The following is a 17,209-nucleotide window of genomic DNA, read 5'->3' on the forward strand; positions in this document are numbered from 1 at the left end:
TCAATTATAGAAGGTAAATAAATCCTAACAGAAATGGAAGCCACCACAGAGCAAGCAGGAGGCTTGGTTCTGCTCCAGGCTACAAAGTTTCAATTGTAGAAGATAAATAAACCGCAGATACCAGGACCTCTGCTTGGGTCATGGGGGAGGGGGGGCGGCGGCAACCGTGACCAGCCTGCAAACCACCACAGGCCCCTCTCAGGTCGCCTCATGCCCCAAGGGAACCCCAACCTGATCCGGGCGTCTAGTAGTTAAATAAACAGAAGAAACTGACTGTCAGAGTAAGGGGAGTTTAAAAGGCAGATTTAGTAAGAAACTTAAGTACAGCATGATTTTTTTGTTACGTTCACTCATGTAACAAACATACTAACAAATTCTCTTCTAGAGTGGCAATAACATGTCTACACTCAAATGAACGCTCCTACCCTAACTCATTTGGTGGGAAACAAAAGTGGATATGGAGAAAAGATACTTTACAATTAATTTTTTTCACAAATCACCCACAATACCAAAAGCAGGCACATGTAATCACAGTTCTCTGCTGAACATGACAATCTATTATTATGCCCTTTGTTACTCACAAAGCATACTTTATACCCAGAAACTAAGGATATTTCACCAAAATATCTGTTTGACAGAGGTAGATATATAAATTGGAAGCAGACAACAAATATTTGTGGGATTGGAGGAAGTCAACAAATATTTGTGGAATAAATAACTATGACATACTTTTTTGTTGTTGTTAATACTCACCTGAGGATATTTTTTCCCTTGATTTTTAGAGAGTGGATGGGAAGGAGAGGGAGAGAGAAACATTGATGCGAGAGAGACACGTCTATTATCAATAGTTGCTTTCCCAAATGCCCTCATTGGAGTTGGGTATTGAACCTGCAACCCAGGTACATGTCCTTGACCAAGAATAGAACTCAAGACTCATCAGTGGGCAGGCCAATGCTCTAACCACTGAACATACCGGCCAGGGCAGATATACTTTATTTTGGTAGACTATATCTATATCTACTTTTTTTGACAGACAACTGTTTAGTTTTTATTTCATAATCATAAACTGAACTCTGCAATCCAGCTAGACTGGGAAGGGGTAAGGAAATTATGGAACACAATGAACTGTGGCAAGAAGACAAAGATTATAGAACATTCCAAACAAATTGGGATGAAGAGGTGCTCTCCTGAGCTACAGAAGGAATGGTCTGATGGTTAAAATAAAACACAAGTCAAATTTATTAGAGCTGTCCACAGTCAGCAATGGTGATCTTGCTGGTATTGCCATTCCTGGACCCAAAGGGCTCCATGGCTGTCACAATACCCATGCCGTCTTTCTGGCTGAAGACCACGTGCTTCCTCTCCAAACACTCAGGCGTGGCAGTGAGGATGAAAAACTGGAACCGTTTGTGTTAGGTCCAGCATTTGCCATGAACAAGATGCGAGGACAGTCGAAGCCGGTTTGGCTCAGCGGTGGAGCGTCGGTCTGCGAACTGAGGGGTCCCAGGTTCGATTCCGGTCAAGAGCATGTACATTGGTTGCGGGCACATCCCTGGTAGGAGGTGTGCAAGAGGCAGCTGGTCGATGTTTCTCTCTCATTGACGTTTCTAGCTCTCTATCTTTCTCCCTTCCTCCTCTCTGTAAAATATCAATAAAATATATTAAAAAAAAAAAAAGATGCTAGGACCTGTATGTTTTAGGATGAAGTTCTCATCCTCAAATTTCTCCCCATAGACGGACGCACCTGTACCATTATGGCATGTGAAGTCACCATCCTGGCACATAAATCCCGGAATAATTCTGTGAAAGCAGGAACCTTTATAACCAAATCTTTTCTAGCCAGTGCTCAGAGCATGGGAGTTTTCTGCTGTCTTTGGAACTTTGTCTGCGAACAGCTCGAAGGAGATGCGGCTCAAGGGATCGCTATCAACAGCGATGTCAAAGAACACGGTGGGGTTCACCATGGCTGGTCACAGGCAGCCCCAGGATGAAGGCGTCTGAGAAGCCTAGCCTATATATTTCTTTACAAGCTGGTCTACCTTAATACAAACATGCTTTACAACTTCAATTTTCCTGTATAAAGGATTCTTTTGTAGGAATCACCAAAAATGCCACAAACAATGATTAGATAAGGCATCAGAATACACCTGAAACTTGCTGTAAGTAGCAAAACAAAATAGATTGGCTTGGATAGGTAATGCATAAAGAAAATGAGGGCTGAATGCTTAATAGGTAGTCTTTTCTTTTTTTGCCTTTTAAAATGTGGTTTGCGATTTTTAAAATGTTTTTATTGATTACAGAGAAAGGAAGGGAGAAGGAGAGAGAGACAGAAACATCAATGATGACAGAGAATCACTGACCGGCTGCCTCCTGGGATCAAGCCCGTAACCCCGGCCATGTGTCCTGACTGGAAAACTGACCTCCTGGTTCAGAGGTCAATGCTCAGCCACTGAGTAACAGTGGCCAGCCTGTGTTTCCTTTTAAGGTGATGTTTTGGAACTAGACAGAGATGACAGTTGAACAGCATTGTGAATATACAAAATGCCACTGTGTACTTTAATTTGTCTGTACACTTTAATATGATTAATTTTACACTTTTACCTCATTTTAAGAAAATGTGGGGAGTGGAAGCAATTAATATGCAAAGAACATTGAAATTGGAGTCAGAAAATCTTAAATTTTATTCTGTGAAAGTCACCTACTAATTATATGAATGTGTCCTCTTTTGAGTCTCAGTTTTATGTTAAATCTAGTATTGTATCCATTGCCTAGCATTGATGAGATGAGAATGTATATAAAACCACTTTGTAAACTGTTCAGCATTATGACAATTTTAGTAAAAGATATGAGCAGAAAAAACACCTATGAGCAGACACGTTTATGAGGAAAAACTAGTTCCATTTTTAAGTTTTCAGTCCCTCCTATACTGATGACCAAACAACAGTATTAAATTGTTTATTAAATATCTAATAGATGTATTACTTTATGTAAATAAGCCCCAATATCAACGTGATACCCAAGAAATCAAATTTCTTGCCAGAAGAGACTAAGGGTGGGGAGAAGCATTTGTAGGATGGGTTTGTCTGTGAGACACTCACCAAGTGCTGCAGAGTCATGGAGTGGTCTTCTCCTGGAACTTGTGGCGGAGAATGAGTAGTATGGCGTCCCAGGTTTTCCTGAAGAAGACAGCTGTGCTGGGCTTCCAAGCCCTATATCTTGTCTCAGGAGACTAGACTGTAAGACAAGGCAAAGTAAACAAGTTATGTTCCCACTGATAATGACCCAAACCTGAAAATTTCAATATTTTTAAGTTATTCATAGTACCTTCAACAATGTCTTGAATTTAAGAAGCATCCAATAAGTACTTGTTTAAGCATATATTTCTTTTTCCCCACCAGTGGAAATAACTATGTGGATCCATATAATCTTTTTTTAAATTTTATTTATTTATTTATTTATTTTTTAAAATATATTTTATTGATTTTGTATTGAGAGGGAGAGAGATAGAGAGTTAGAAACATCGATGAGAGAGAGTCATTTTTCAGCTGCCTCTTGCACACCCCCTATTGGGGATATGCCCGCAACCAAGGTACATGCCCTTGACCGGAATCGAACCCAGGACCTTCCAGTCCCCAAGCCGACGCTCTATCCATTGAGCCAAACCAGCTTTGGCTGGATCCATATAATCTTAAGGTTGAAAGACATTTTAGTTTCTATGTGGCTCCACCCATTCACCAAGAATGTTAAAAAAAAAAAAAAAAGGTCACCCAGTCTTTGCTTGAATGCTTCCATGACCACATATGTGTCAATTCTGTTCCTTTTCTATTCTCTTTCTGGATAGCTCTCATTGTTTGAAGACTATCAGTATTTTCAAGACCAGCCATTCCTTTGGTAGGAACCACCAAAAACTCCCATACTTAAACAGTAATTAGTTAAGGTGTCACCTTCAACAGTGTCTCCTGAAGGGTTTGAATATCCTCCTCACTGTTCCTGACACAGTGACAGATTCTGGATATATTTTCAGTTTATCAAAGTCTCTTGTAAAATGAAATGGAGGATAATATGTCAGATTATTGCAGAGTAGTTTTTAACACCACATTTGTGCTAGCTTAAATTGAAAGGTGAACAGTTATCACAACCTACTATTCTACTGCTGCAATTAAGTCACGTTCCTAGGTACACATGTGCTCCTGACCCTAAGTCCATGCCGACACTCTAACCACTAAGGCAAACCGCCATAGCCTGTTTACTTATTTATTCATTTACTTATTTTGTTAAACCTCACATGAGGATATTTTTCCCATTGCTTTTTGGGGAGTGAAATGGGTGGGGGAAGAAAGAGAAACATTGATGCAGAGACACACATGGCCTGGTTGCCTCCCACATGCGCCCCAACTGGGGGCAGGAAGAGAACCACAACCCTGGTATATGCCCTTGACAGGGAATGGAATCCAAAACCCTTAGATGCTCGGGCTAATCTTCTAACCTCTTAGCCACACTGGTCAGGGCCTGTCTTCTTTTTAACGTAGGCACTTACAACTGTAAATTTCCCTCTGATTACTGCTTTCGCTTCATCTCATTTGTTTTGTTGTATTGTCTTTTCATCTTCACTTGATATTTCATTTTTCTTAAAAGCCTATTCAACAATGCTGAAGCACAAACAGAATGGATGGGCATGGACAGCATTATGCTAAGCGAAATAACCCAGTCAGAGAAGATAAGTATCACACGATCTCACTCATTTGTGGAATATAATGAACAACATAAACTGATAAAAATAGATCCAGAGACAGAGAAGCACTGAACAGACTGCCAAACCTCAGAGGGAAGACCTGGGGGGGAAAGGGGGAGAGAGAAGGGGAAAGACAGAGATAAAGAGATCAACCAAAGGACCTGTATGGATGCATATAAGCATAACCAATGGACACAGACACTAGGAGGGTGAGGGCATGTACTAGGCAGGCGTCTTCAAACTGCGGCCCGCGGGCCACATGCGGCCGGCAGAGGAGTCTGATCCGGCCCGCCAGGTTTTTTGGGCAGTGAGCGCAGCCGAGGTGTTACAGTAGGAATTAGTAGTTCATATAGTCCGGCCCTCCAGCTCTCTGAGGGACTGTGATCTGGCCCCCACTTTAAAAAGTTTGAGGACCCCTGTAACTAGGGGGTGGGAGTGGCTGGGAGAAGTCAATGGAGAGGGGGAGGGGGAAAGGAGACTATGTAATACTTTAGTAAGTCAATAAAGAATTTTTTAAAAATGCCAAAGCATATATTAAGTACTCAAAGTACTAAACCAGGTAAAGATCATTCAATCTTTTAGAAATGCTTATAATTAAAAAATTTTCCCAGACTCCTCAAAAGGTAAATTCTTCTTTCAACAGAGGTGATACCTTCTTGATAAAGGAGAAAAGTGAAAAGAAAATTTCTATCACAAGATAATATGATGTGTACATGAAAAGAATGCATAGTATTATTAATGTAAGTATTTAGCGTTAAGTACACAAATTCTAACAGATACAAAGTTCTACAGATTAAGAAAGAGGTGGCCCTGGCTAGTGGCTCAATTGGTTGGAATGTCCTCCCATACACCAAAAGGTTGATGGTTCGATTCCAGGTCAGGGCACATTACTAGGTTGCAGTTTTGATCCCTGGTTAGGCTATATTCGGGAAGGCAACTGATCGATGTTTCTTTCTCTCCCTTCCTCCCTCTAAAATCAAAAGATATCCCTGGATGAGGATAAAAAAAAAAAAAAAAGGAGAAAGATATAATTATCAGACATAAAGGAGAAACAGTACTCCTTAAAATAATAAGCCAGGAGAAATGATAAAATTGAGAAAATCAATATAAATGTAAATAACACATGCATTCTTTCTATTTCTATAGCAAACATTTTTGCAACGAATCTCCTGATTATGTCAAAGTGGTACTGACATTTCATTGCACTTTTCTTTCTTTTTTGCCCGGGCTAGGCACATTCAACATTCCTCAAATAGCAATCAAAATATGGCCCAGGGTGTTGGATAGGACATATTATTACCACATGTTTGAGGCCAGGGGTCATGTACCTTGAAATTTTCCTTTAAATAATAGTCTTTTAGAATGTTCCCTGATCAGAGAAAAACTGCCTTTCATATCATGTTTTGAGACATCTGCTGTATTTATTACTTCATCTGCTTTTTTTCATACAGAAGGCACGTATGAAACTGGTCACTGTACATCTACAAACAAATACACAACAGGAACTGGGCATTCATATGTCTTTTAACAGTGCTCCTTACAAATTTCCTTGGCATATAAATTCTAATTGGCATATAAGATAATGATTTTAGGCGTCTTCAAACTACGGCCCGTGGGCCACATGCGGCCCGCAGAGGAGTCTGATCCGGCCCGCCAGGTTTTTTGGGCAGTGAGCACAGCCGAGGTGTTAAAGTAGGAATTAGTAGTTCATATAGTCCGGCCCTCCAGCTCTCTGAGGGACCGTGATCTGGCCCCCACTTTAAAAAGTTTGAGGACCCCTGGTTTGCAGGTCAAATTGGGCCTGTTTCAAAAATATTTTTATTGGAACATAGTCTCATCCATTCCTTTATTTATTGCCTATGGTTGTTTCTGTGCTATAATAGATAAACTTTCATATGAGTAAAATGTAGCCAGTGAGTCGCCAAAACCGGTTTGGCTCAGTGGTAGAGCATCGGTCTGCGGACTGAAAGGTCCCGGGTTCAATTCCGGTCAAGGGCATGTACATTGGTTGCGGGCACATCCCCAGTAGGGGGTGTGCAAGAGGCAGCTGGTCGATGTTTCTCTCTCATCGATGTTTCTAGCTCTCTCTCTCTCTCCCTTCCTCCTCTCTGTAAAATATCAATAAAATATGTATTTAAAAAAATGTAGCCAGTGAGTTATTTCTTCAAAGAAGTCAAATAATAGTCATAATAAAGACTAACAGGCGCATAAAATAATCTGTCATGAATAGGAAAGCTCATCCTATTAATAAAGAGGAAATATGCTAATTGACTATCATGTCCTCACAAAGATGGCAGCACCCACAACCAATAAAGAGGGAATATGCAAATTGACTGACACATCCTCAAATATGGCGACACCCATAGCCACAAGATAGCGGTGCCCAGTCCCCTCACCGGTGGCCCAGGCAGGCCTGGCTGCTCCCCACTCCCCAGTTCCTTTGGCCCCCCAGCTGCTCAAGGCCGGCCCAAGGCACAGGTAAGCCTAATATGTTGGCTGCCCAGCCAGTGCCCAAGGTGCTTGCAAGCCTCAGATGGCAGCTGCACAGCCGCCCAGGGCCAGTCTGAGGCTCAGGTAAGTGGCAACAGCTGAGGTGTGATGGGGGCGTCACCTTCCTCTGATCGCTAGGTTGCCTTCTGTCCCTGAGGACCCCAGGATGTGAGAGGGGGCAGGCTGGACTGAGGGACCCCCCTTTCCAGTGGATGAATTTCCATGCACCAGGCTCTAGTTTCTTATAAGCCTAAAAGTAGATGAAATGTTTACAAAAACCGTATGTCTTGAAATAAGCATGAGTTTCATAGTTAGCTACCCTGAGTTTAATGCTGACTGTACGATCTGGGGTAAATTACCTAACATTAATGCATCTGCTTCCTTTTCTATTAGGGGATGTATTATCAATTAGTACAGGGTTGCTGAGAGAAGTAAATAAGGATTTAAATAAAACTAAGCATGGTTGTAGAACTTAGTGAAAACAAAACAAAACCAAAAAATGATTACCATATTCTAAGTATCACAAAAGAATGAAAATAAGATGAATGACATTTTAAATTATTCCCTGGGCACAAACTCTTTGTCCTAAAGTAGGAGACCTTGTGTGCCCTGAATCAAAGGTATTAGAAACAGCAAAGAGGACCGACAGACTCTTTGAAAGAGAGTTGACAATTGGAGGCTAAATCCTAAGAGGAGTGTGACAGATTCAAACTGTTTCAATTTAAGTGAAGAATAAATTGACATATGACAATTTATTTCTCAAAATGATTAAACAAAAGTAATTTTGCATAAACCAACCTTTAGCATCTAAACATATAAACACACATTGAGTGAAAGAAAAGGAATGGTGAATTATACAAGTGAGGTGAAATGTTAATTAATGAATTTTGGTTAATAAGGACATGATGCTCATTGTACCATTAATACACGTTTCCTGTAGATTTGCAATTTTTCAAAATAAAAAGTTGGATAAAATCAGAATAAATATCAAGGATTCACTAGCACACTTTCAAATTATCTCAGTTAATGTTTACTATGACCATAATTATTACATAAATTTTATGTTATACAGATAGCAAGTGGTAAAATTTGAATCTCGGTCTGTTTCAGATGTTTCTTTCTCAGTACAAGTTTCTTTCTTCTACAATAGTCCATGAACCTAATTACCATGTAAAAGACTGTTAACTTGAAAAAATAAGTGAGCTGTACATGAATTTTTGGGTAATAGTCCTAAAGCGTGTAACCTACAGAATATTATTGGTAGGCTTTGCACATATGCAAAAAATAAAGGGGCGGGGACAACAAGTTTTTTGGGACAAAAAAGTATGCTTGCTAACAATTTCAGTATTGCTACAAACTTTTTCCTTATTATAGACAAATATGGAGATGTGGTTAGGAAATAAATACTCTGTCTTGTTCCACATTGAATTTTAATGCTCCCCGCAAACTGGAGAAGCTGTCCTAATCACAGAAATAACCTACTTAATCTATATCTTGAGCTATACAATTAGGCAAGGTAAATGTGGGGGAAATTGTTCTTTTTTAAGAACAAAAGATGATTATTTCATCCTATTAACTAAATTAACTAAAAATAAATTGCTTAAAATATTGTAAAAAATAAAAAAGAAGTTTAAGACAAGGTGTTCTCCACAACAACTTGACAATCTAGGAAATAATGCCCATGAAACTAATGGAATGTGTGAATAAAAAATTAAGGGCTAAACTATTTTAAGCCCAATATTTTTATATTCTCCCACGAACAAAATACAATAATATCAATAGATTTTTCCTTTGTTTCCTCAAGCATTTTGATAACACCAACACACATATAATAAACTATTTTCCCCTATATAAATTACATATCAACTCATGTTATTGATTTTTCTGTCTGCCTAAAACAAATGAGAAGCATTATTGATTACCACTGATCTTGTCCTAGAGGTATCTCAGGCAAAAAGAATGCACAAGTATCCCAGAGGATACAGAACTAGGCAAAGCAGTTTTATTCTGTTTAGCTGTCTTATTCAAGGCAGAATTAAAATTCTGAAAAGATATAGTATTATATTTCTTACACATGCTTAGAAGAGAATCATTTTTACAAACATCTAAAACCTCATCTGTGCAAAATATATCTAATTATTGAAGAATAATCAATGTAGGGTTATCCTTGAAACACTAATATAGTTTATTGTAATAAAAGCTACATCAAGTGAAGTTTCATTTTTAATTACATATAAGAAACCTCTAGGCAGTAAATAAAAATCCTCATTTTTTTTATAAGGAACTTAATGTAACCTATTTGATTTTTTTCCCAAGTTCTCTCCTTTTTCATGTGCTTGAGAATTCCCAACTCTAAAATGTGAACTTGAAAAGACTATTTAATGTAAGCCTTCATGATGATATTGACTAAAAAGTAAAGGACACAAATATAGGAGGAGGCTTGGTCAACATGATTTATCAATGCGACTGCTTAATTTTTGTATTAGAAGGTACTCTAAATATGATTTAATATAAAGCAAAAGAATATTTATGTAAAATTGGTACTGCAATAGCCAGGAGGACTCAGAATCACAATGCAATAATTTGGATATTCTTTACCTTTAAAAGATAAAAGTGTTTGAACTCTTGATAAACATAGGCTTAGGCTTATTTCCTAAGAACTGCTTTTTAGCATTAAATGGCTTAGTCCCAACAATGTACTACATATACTACTTTGATATCCATAACTTGTTTAAATAAAGACCTAATTAACCCTACATCTAAAATTATTAGCCTCAGTTATTATTAAAAATTAAGAACTCATGACTAATTTGCTTTCTAAAAAAAATAAATAAATAAGATGGAGAATACCTAATGTTATAGTCACATAACCTCAAAAAAATTAAAATATTTATATGGACACCTGGAACCTCTGCTCTATGTATATTCTGCAGAATTCCTTAATTTTATACCTATAATATACTCTCAAAGTAGTATACATTTTCAATACATAAAAGCGAGCAGCTGTTCCCTTTTGAGAGGAGAATGTACTAATTAAAGAGATACAAAGGTATAAAACAATCAAAATAGAGCACATAAACTTAAGATTTCTCAGTTGAATTCTTTATACTGCACCATGTATTTGTCATTGAAGGATGAAGAAACAAAATTGTTTTAAAATCAAAATGAGTACAGTATTATCATATTCTCAACTATCCTTTAATTTAGAAACATCACAGCAGAGTTTATCTGTAAGTCCATTTAAAGTTTCAGAAATTATGACAGTGGAACTGAAGAGTGACAAAGAAGTCTCTCACCTCAAGTCACATGCAAAACTCTCAGAGGATGAAGGGGAATTTAGGGGAAAATATAAATGTTGGGCTTTAATAATACCAGTCTTCTTTTAATTTTCAACAAATAATTAAAAAACAGACTGCAATAATATCCAAATTTGGGAAACACTGACATTTGTGAAATAATTGTATTATGATGCAAATTAATTTACATTGAAATTCTAGGGATAAGTTAGCAATTATCAGCATGTTGTTAAAGAATTCTATCCTGAGAATCTCATTAGATAGTGATGCAAAGTACAGTTGTTATCATTCTGAGAACAAAAGAATCTTGAATGAGTAATCAATAGCAACTGGCAGAAAATGAGACATTAATTATGATCCTCTCTAGTGTTTTGTCTAAGACAAGATTTCATTAAATGCTTTGTGCAACCTGAATAGTTCTAAGTCATTACCAACACTTTGGAGGAGATATTAATTGGGGGGAGGGGAGAATGGAGATTTACAGGGAAACAAAGTAAAAGGAAACCTAAGATGCTTCTGTATTCCTTTCCCAGGTCAATAAAAACACACCAACCACCACTAACCAACTGTAATGCTTGTTCTTTTACAAGTCCCAAATCTTATAATCTTAAGACTGTTTCTTGAAAATTTAATTATCATTTTCTATACTTAAAAGTGTCATGCAGGTTTGAGAAGATAATGACAGTCATCCATCAAATGCATCCTGCCAATGCAATCAACCCAATCTATCTTGAAAAGAGAAAAATGAAACTACCTATATACTATTAAATTACCAAAATATGGTATGCTTAGGATTTAAGTTTGCCCACCTTCTTTAATTACTAGCAACAGAGGGAAATTTTATCATCTTAATACTTCCTTCTCATAATTTTCTCTCTCTGAACTTTTCTCCCAAATCTGGCATCAGCCAACGAAAATATATTGAAGTGGAGATTTGGGATGTAGATCAATAAAAGAAAGACTTCTTGAAAATAAAAAAAAGTATAAAGAGAACAAGCTAAAAGCCATTTTAATATATCCAATATTTAAATAACTGCAACTATGCAATAAGAATAACTTTCTTTTAGGATTTTAAAGGCATCCATAAATAGAGTCCCTACTTCCAAAAGTGCTGTAAAAGGCATACTCTTGTCTTCTCCCAAATGAGTTTTTCTGACTGTCTACATGTAGAAACTTCCTTGTTAAACAGGATCCTCTGAAAGTCATCTGCAAAGCTACCAGGAAGTCTTTGAGCAGTTTCTTTTGTGAAGACAAAGGAGCCAACTATGTGAAGTGCTAACAGCAGTAGAAGAGCAGGAGTTAAATGTCATTTCTCTTTTGCTTTTGTGGAAATGGTGTTAAATAGCCCTAAGAATTTCAGCAGAGGTTCTAATACTTTGAAGCCACTCTCTTTTTACATCTAGTAATTGAGTAACCCCTTCTTCCCAATCCCTTGTATTTCCAGGAATACAAGTAAGAGCAACACAAAACCCAGTATTAGTAAATACTAGGCATATAGTTAGGCATACAATACTTTTTGAACTGAAACATTTTATACTGGACATCTTTAAGAAATTAAACTCTTTATTTATTTATAAAAAAAAAAAAAAGCCAAACACATATTATATTGATTTTTTTACAGAGAGGAAGGGAGAGAGATAGAGAGCTAGAAACGTTGATGAGAGAAACATCGACCAGCTGCCTCTTGCACAACCCCTACTGGGGATGTGCCTGCAACCAATGTACATGCCCTTGACCAGAATACAGACCGACGCTCTACCATTGAGCCAAACCAGCTTTGGCTAAGTTCTTTATTTTTGAAATCCTCAAATATAAACAAAAGTAGAAACACACACAATACAATAAACCTTCATGTACCTTACACTCAGCTTCAACAAGTCAGTATTCTGCTGCTCCTGCTTGCTTCATTTATTCTGTCATCTTTCAGCTTTTGTTATACCCCCAAAACTGACAACAATCCCTTATTATCATGTAATATCCAGTCTATGGTCACTTCTCTTTTAATTTTATATTCTGAAATGGTGTCTATTCTCTAGCCACTATTTAATAGATGTTTTTCTCCCAAAATAAATTTGCAAAAGATAAACTGACTTTTTAAAATAATGTTCCCCAAAAGAACTAAGAAGCACCAAAAGTCTTAGTAAGTAATATGGAAAGAGCAGAAACAGAAACAATGAAGTTTTCCCCTTGCCAACACTCCTGCATAATATAATGCTCTCTGGCCTTTTTACAGAAGCAGGAAATTAAAATTGCCTACTGCCTGACACTTCAAGATGAAACTTTCCCCCCACCAAAACAATTTATTTTACTATGTTTCAAACTCACAAATCCCAGAAACTCATTCTGCTGGCAGCTGATGGCTTATTCCTCTTGCTAATGAGCTTTTTCCTAGATCACAGGATTCAAATTCAAATATTTTCTGAATGCCTACTGTGTGCCAACGATTGTACATGGCCCTTTGACAAGCTACTGTATCAATAAATAATCTCATGAATAGCTTCAACACTGATCGCATATACAACCTTTATGTCTCTTTAATATTCCAGACTCTAACAATCCTCTAACCACCAGCAAATAATTTATTCCCAAGAGGATATTGTTAGTACTGGGAACCACATGACTTTGGAAAATTTTAAGTATAATATTCAACTATGAGATAACTTATTCTTACAGCACCACTGTCCCCTAATTACTTACACTTGTTCTTTCACCTCAACATATCCAATATCTTGACCTTTTCTTTTCCAGTTCCAAAGTTTAATCATGGTTTCATTTTCTTTTTTCAAAAACTAGACCATAAAGTCTAATTCTTGAACCATTATCACATCACCTCATTTTAGCCCCACATATGAAACCTTGGATAAATTGTATAACCACTGACAGTTCAAGTTCCTTGGTTGTGAACTAGGAAGAAAAATAGTAACAGAAATAGCAGCAACAACACTTTTTTCAGAGAGTATTGTAAGGACCAAATGAAATGTTTATAAGTTGTTATACACAATGTCTGGCACTAGGTAAGATTCTGATATATGCTATCATATGCATTACAATTAGCCTATATAATTGGTCTGCAAACCTGATCACTATATCAATTCAAATATTTTTTAAAATATATTTTATTGATATTTTACAGAGAGGAGGAAGAGAGAGAGATAGAGAGCTAGAAACGTCAGATAGAGAGCTAGAAACTTCAACGAGAGAGAAACATCAACCAGCTACCTCTTGCACATCCCCTACCGGAGATGTGCCCGCAACCAATGTACATGCCCTTGACCGGAATCGAACCTGGGACCTTTCAGTCCGCAGACCGACACTCTACCACTGAGCCAAACAGGCTTCAGCTCAATTCAAATATTTGCTTCTACATTTAGTCTGCTGAATACTACTGGAACAAAAATTAAAGTCCTTGTAAAACCTTGTAGATTACTGTCAGTAATAATTTCTGGTCTCTAACCTCAGATGGATCTGCAGTGCCTTTTAGAAAACCTATACTTGTCAGTAGAGAGATCATGAAATTGGAGGAACATTTAAGATCTTTTATTTCAAACAACAGATGCTCTAATCCTTCTATTATAAAAATCCCATTGAAGTGAAAGTCTAGCCTCTGCTTGATCACATCCAGGGAGAAAGAAGTCATTACCTACCAAGGTTCTATCTTAGGTACTACTAGAGGCCCAGTGCATGAAATTCATGCCCTCAGGGGCAGGGCGTGTCCCTCAGCCCAGCCTGCACCCTCTCACAGTCCTGGAATTGTCAGTGGGACATCCTTAGCACTGCCTTGAAGGCAGGAGAGGCTCCTGCCACCAAGGCTGCAACTCGCCAGTCGCCAGTCATGAGCCCGGCTTCTGGCTGAGCAGTGCTCCCTCTGTGGGAGTGCACTGACCACCAGGGTCAGCTCCTGCATTGAGCGACTGTTCCCTGGTGGTCAGTGCGTGTCATTCTGTTGATTTGCCTATCAGCCTTCTATTATACACTGAGTGGCAAGATTATTATGATCTCTGAACGCATAATAATCTGGCCACTCAGTGTATATCCTATATAATAAGAGCCTAATAGGCAAATTGTCCCCCTCGACCAGGAGTTCGGCCAGCAGGCAGGCCAGCCAACTACCTATGTCCCCTCCCCCTGGCCAGGCTGTATGGACCCCATCCATGCATGAATTCTTGCACCAGGCCTCTAATAAACACACACACACACACACACACACACACACTCTGAGTGGCCGATTATTATGTGTTCAGAAATCATAATAATCTGGCCATTCAGTGTATAAGATGAGAACACTCTTGTATTACGTTAAAATCAGGATTGCTTAACTCCTGAACATACTATCCACAGTTTTAACCTCAAAAGTTACAGAAAAAAAACCAACAAATTATGCCTCAAATATTTGAAAATGTGCCTTTAATTCTCAGCAAGCCAGTATATGACTGCCTATGATTCCCTTCTCAGAAATACATATCTGCACAGAAAAAAACTGTGCTTTGATGGAAAACTGTGCATTATCTAGCACAGATGGTGGGTCAGTTCTGATAAAAACATTCGAGTTCGCCTGGCCAGTGTGGCTCAGTGGGTTGGGCATAGCCCTATGCACCAAATGATTGCCAGTTGATTCCCAATCAGAGCACGTGCCCGTGTTGTGGGCTGGATTTAAAAAAAACAAACAAAAATCATTCATTTAAGCTTTGTGAGGGAATACTGTCTCTGCTGTAACCACTCAACTACATCTCTGTAGCAAGAAAGGAGCCACAGGCAATATGTAAACAAATGAGCAAGGCTATATTCTAATAAAACCATTTACCAAATCAAAGGAAAAGGGTGGGGATATTTAGCTGGTAGCCATAGTTTGCTGACCCCTGGTCTAGAGTACATCTTTCTAGGTACCTGATTCTCAATCTATGGAAGTTATTTTATAATTCTGTTGGTTATAGATAACTGATAGCAATGCAAAATCATTCTTTAAAAAATATATATTTTTTATTGATTTTTTACACAGAGAAAGGGAGAGAGTGAGTTACAAACATCGATGAGATGAGCGAAATAAGCCAATTAATGAAAGAGAAACACCACATGACCTCACTCATTTATGGATAATAAAGAACATTATAAACTGATGAACCAAAAGATAGATATAGAGACAGTAAAGGAACAAGCAGACTGTCAAATTACAGCGGGGAGGGGAGGGAGAATTGGGGGAGATAATAGATCAACCGAAGGACTTGTATACATGCATATAAGTACAACCAATGGACATAAAACTCTGGGGAGAGAGGGTATGTATGGGAAGGAGAGGGGCAAAAAAAAAAAAAAATCAATAAAATATATTAAAAAATAAAATAAAATAAAAATTTTGCGTAACAAAAAAAAGAAAGAATAAAAAAAGAAACATTGATGAGAGAGTAACATTGATCAGCTGCCTCCTGCACACCCCCTAATGGGGATGTGGCCGCAACCAAAGTACATGCCCTTGACCAGAATTGAACCTGGGACCCTTCTGTCCTCAGGCTGACGCTCTATCCACTGAGCCAAACCGGTTTCAGCCCAAAATCATTCTCATCAATAGAGATGCAAAAAATTGTCCATTGAAAGTATGAGCAACCCTCCCTCATCCTCAAAATCTTTGAGCTTGCTGGGCTAATGCCAATCAGGACTGAGCAAGATGGGTTGGACATGCTCTGGAGCCCTCTCACAGTCCCTCCCCGGCTGGCCAACCTCCTGCATCTCTCCCTGGCCCTAATGGTGCACTGGTGGGGTCCCTTGGCCAGGCCTGCACGCTCTCACAATCCTGGACCCCTTGGGGATATCAGAGAGATGGTTTTGGCTCGATTCTGCAGGGCAGGCCAAGGGACCCCACTGATGCACGAATTCGTCTACCAGGCCTCTAGTTAGTCCTATAAAATCAGTGCAAAAATCTATTATGTGATTAAAAGTAGGTTTGAAATATAGCAAATCACTTAGAATGCTTAACACACTTATATTCAATTTACAGAAATCTATAAATCTGGACTAGAGTACTGGTGTATCTTTCCAGGATCCTGAATTTTAGTCCGTGGAAACTATTTTGTAACTGATAGCAATGCAAAAAAAATTCTTATCAATAGTGATTAAACAATTAGGTTACTGAAATCATTTTAAATGCATTAAATATTGTCTTAGTAACTTAACATGTAAAAGCAGTAATGGGTTCAGGATACACCATCCTTGATTAAGGAGTTTGAGAAACTACCAGAAGCAGGAAGCTGACTCTGATCCCTCAAGCAGTCCAGAACATCTCCAATGTGAGAGATAACCTTACTACTATACCCGGAGGAAAGGAGCATCTTTATCTCCAAAGACAACGGGATGCCAAGAAAAATCCTAACAAAAAGGTCTTGCTAAATTTCCCCCCATTTACCTCATCCTTATTAATCTATCATGTTCCTCCACAACTGTGCCCACTCTTCATCAAACCTGGCATTTCAGCTGCTAATGAAGGCTCATGTCAGGTAAAACTTTCTTTAAATAAGTATGCATACTTTTCTCCTGTTAATCTTTGTCGGTTTGCTTTTCAGACCCAGCTAGGGACCCTGAGAGGGCTGAGGAAAACTTTCCTCCCCTATAGCAACAAGACTTTCTCATACTCTTATGCATATCTTAGGCTGGATAATTATTCTTATTGACCTTATCCTTTAGGGTTTTTCTATATATATAA

At 38.2% G+C, this 17,209-nt stretch overlaps 1 protein-coding gene across 7 annotated transcripts in view; it reads right to left on the minus strand.

The window, feature by feature from the left end:
• The window catches only part of TCF12 (transcription factor 12), a 307,685-nt gene that overhangs the window by 88,186 nt on the left and 202,290 nt on the right, over positions 1 to 17,209 (minus strand). For all 7 annotated transcript variants that reach the window (XM_036440877.2, XM_045582229.1, XM_036440845.2 and 4 more), the window contains one exon: positions 3,099 to 3,234. In XM_036440877.2, coding sequence (XP_036296770.1) covers positions 3,099 to 3,234 — 136 coding nt within the window. The remainder of the gene's footprint in view (positions 1 to 3,098; positions 3,235 to 17,209) is intronic.

This window comes from Pipistrellus kuhlii, unplaced genomic scaffold (assembly GCF_014108245.1).
Source record: "Pipistrellus kuhlii isolate mPipKuh1 unplaced genomic scaffold, mPipKuh1.p scaffold_m20_p_1, whole genome shotgun sequence".
In the NCBI taxonomy this organism is placed as follows: domain Eukaryota; kingdom Metazoa; phylum Chordata; class Mammalia; order Chiroptera; family Vespertilionidae; genus Pipistrellus; species Pipistrellus kuhlii.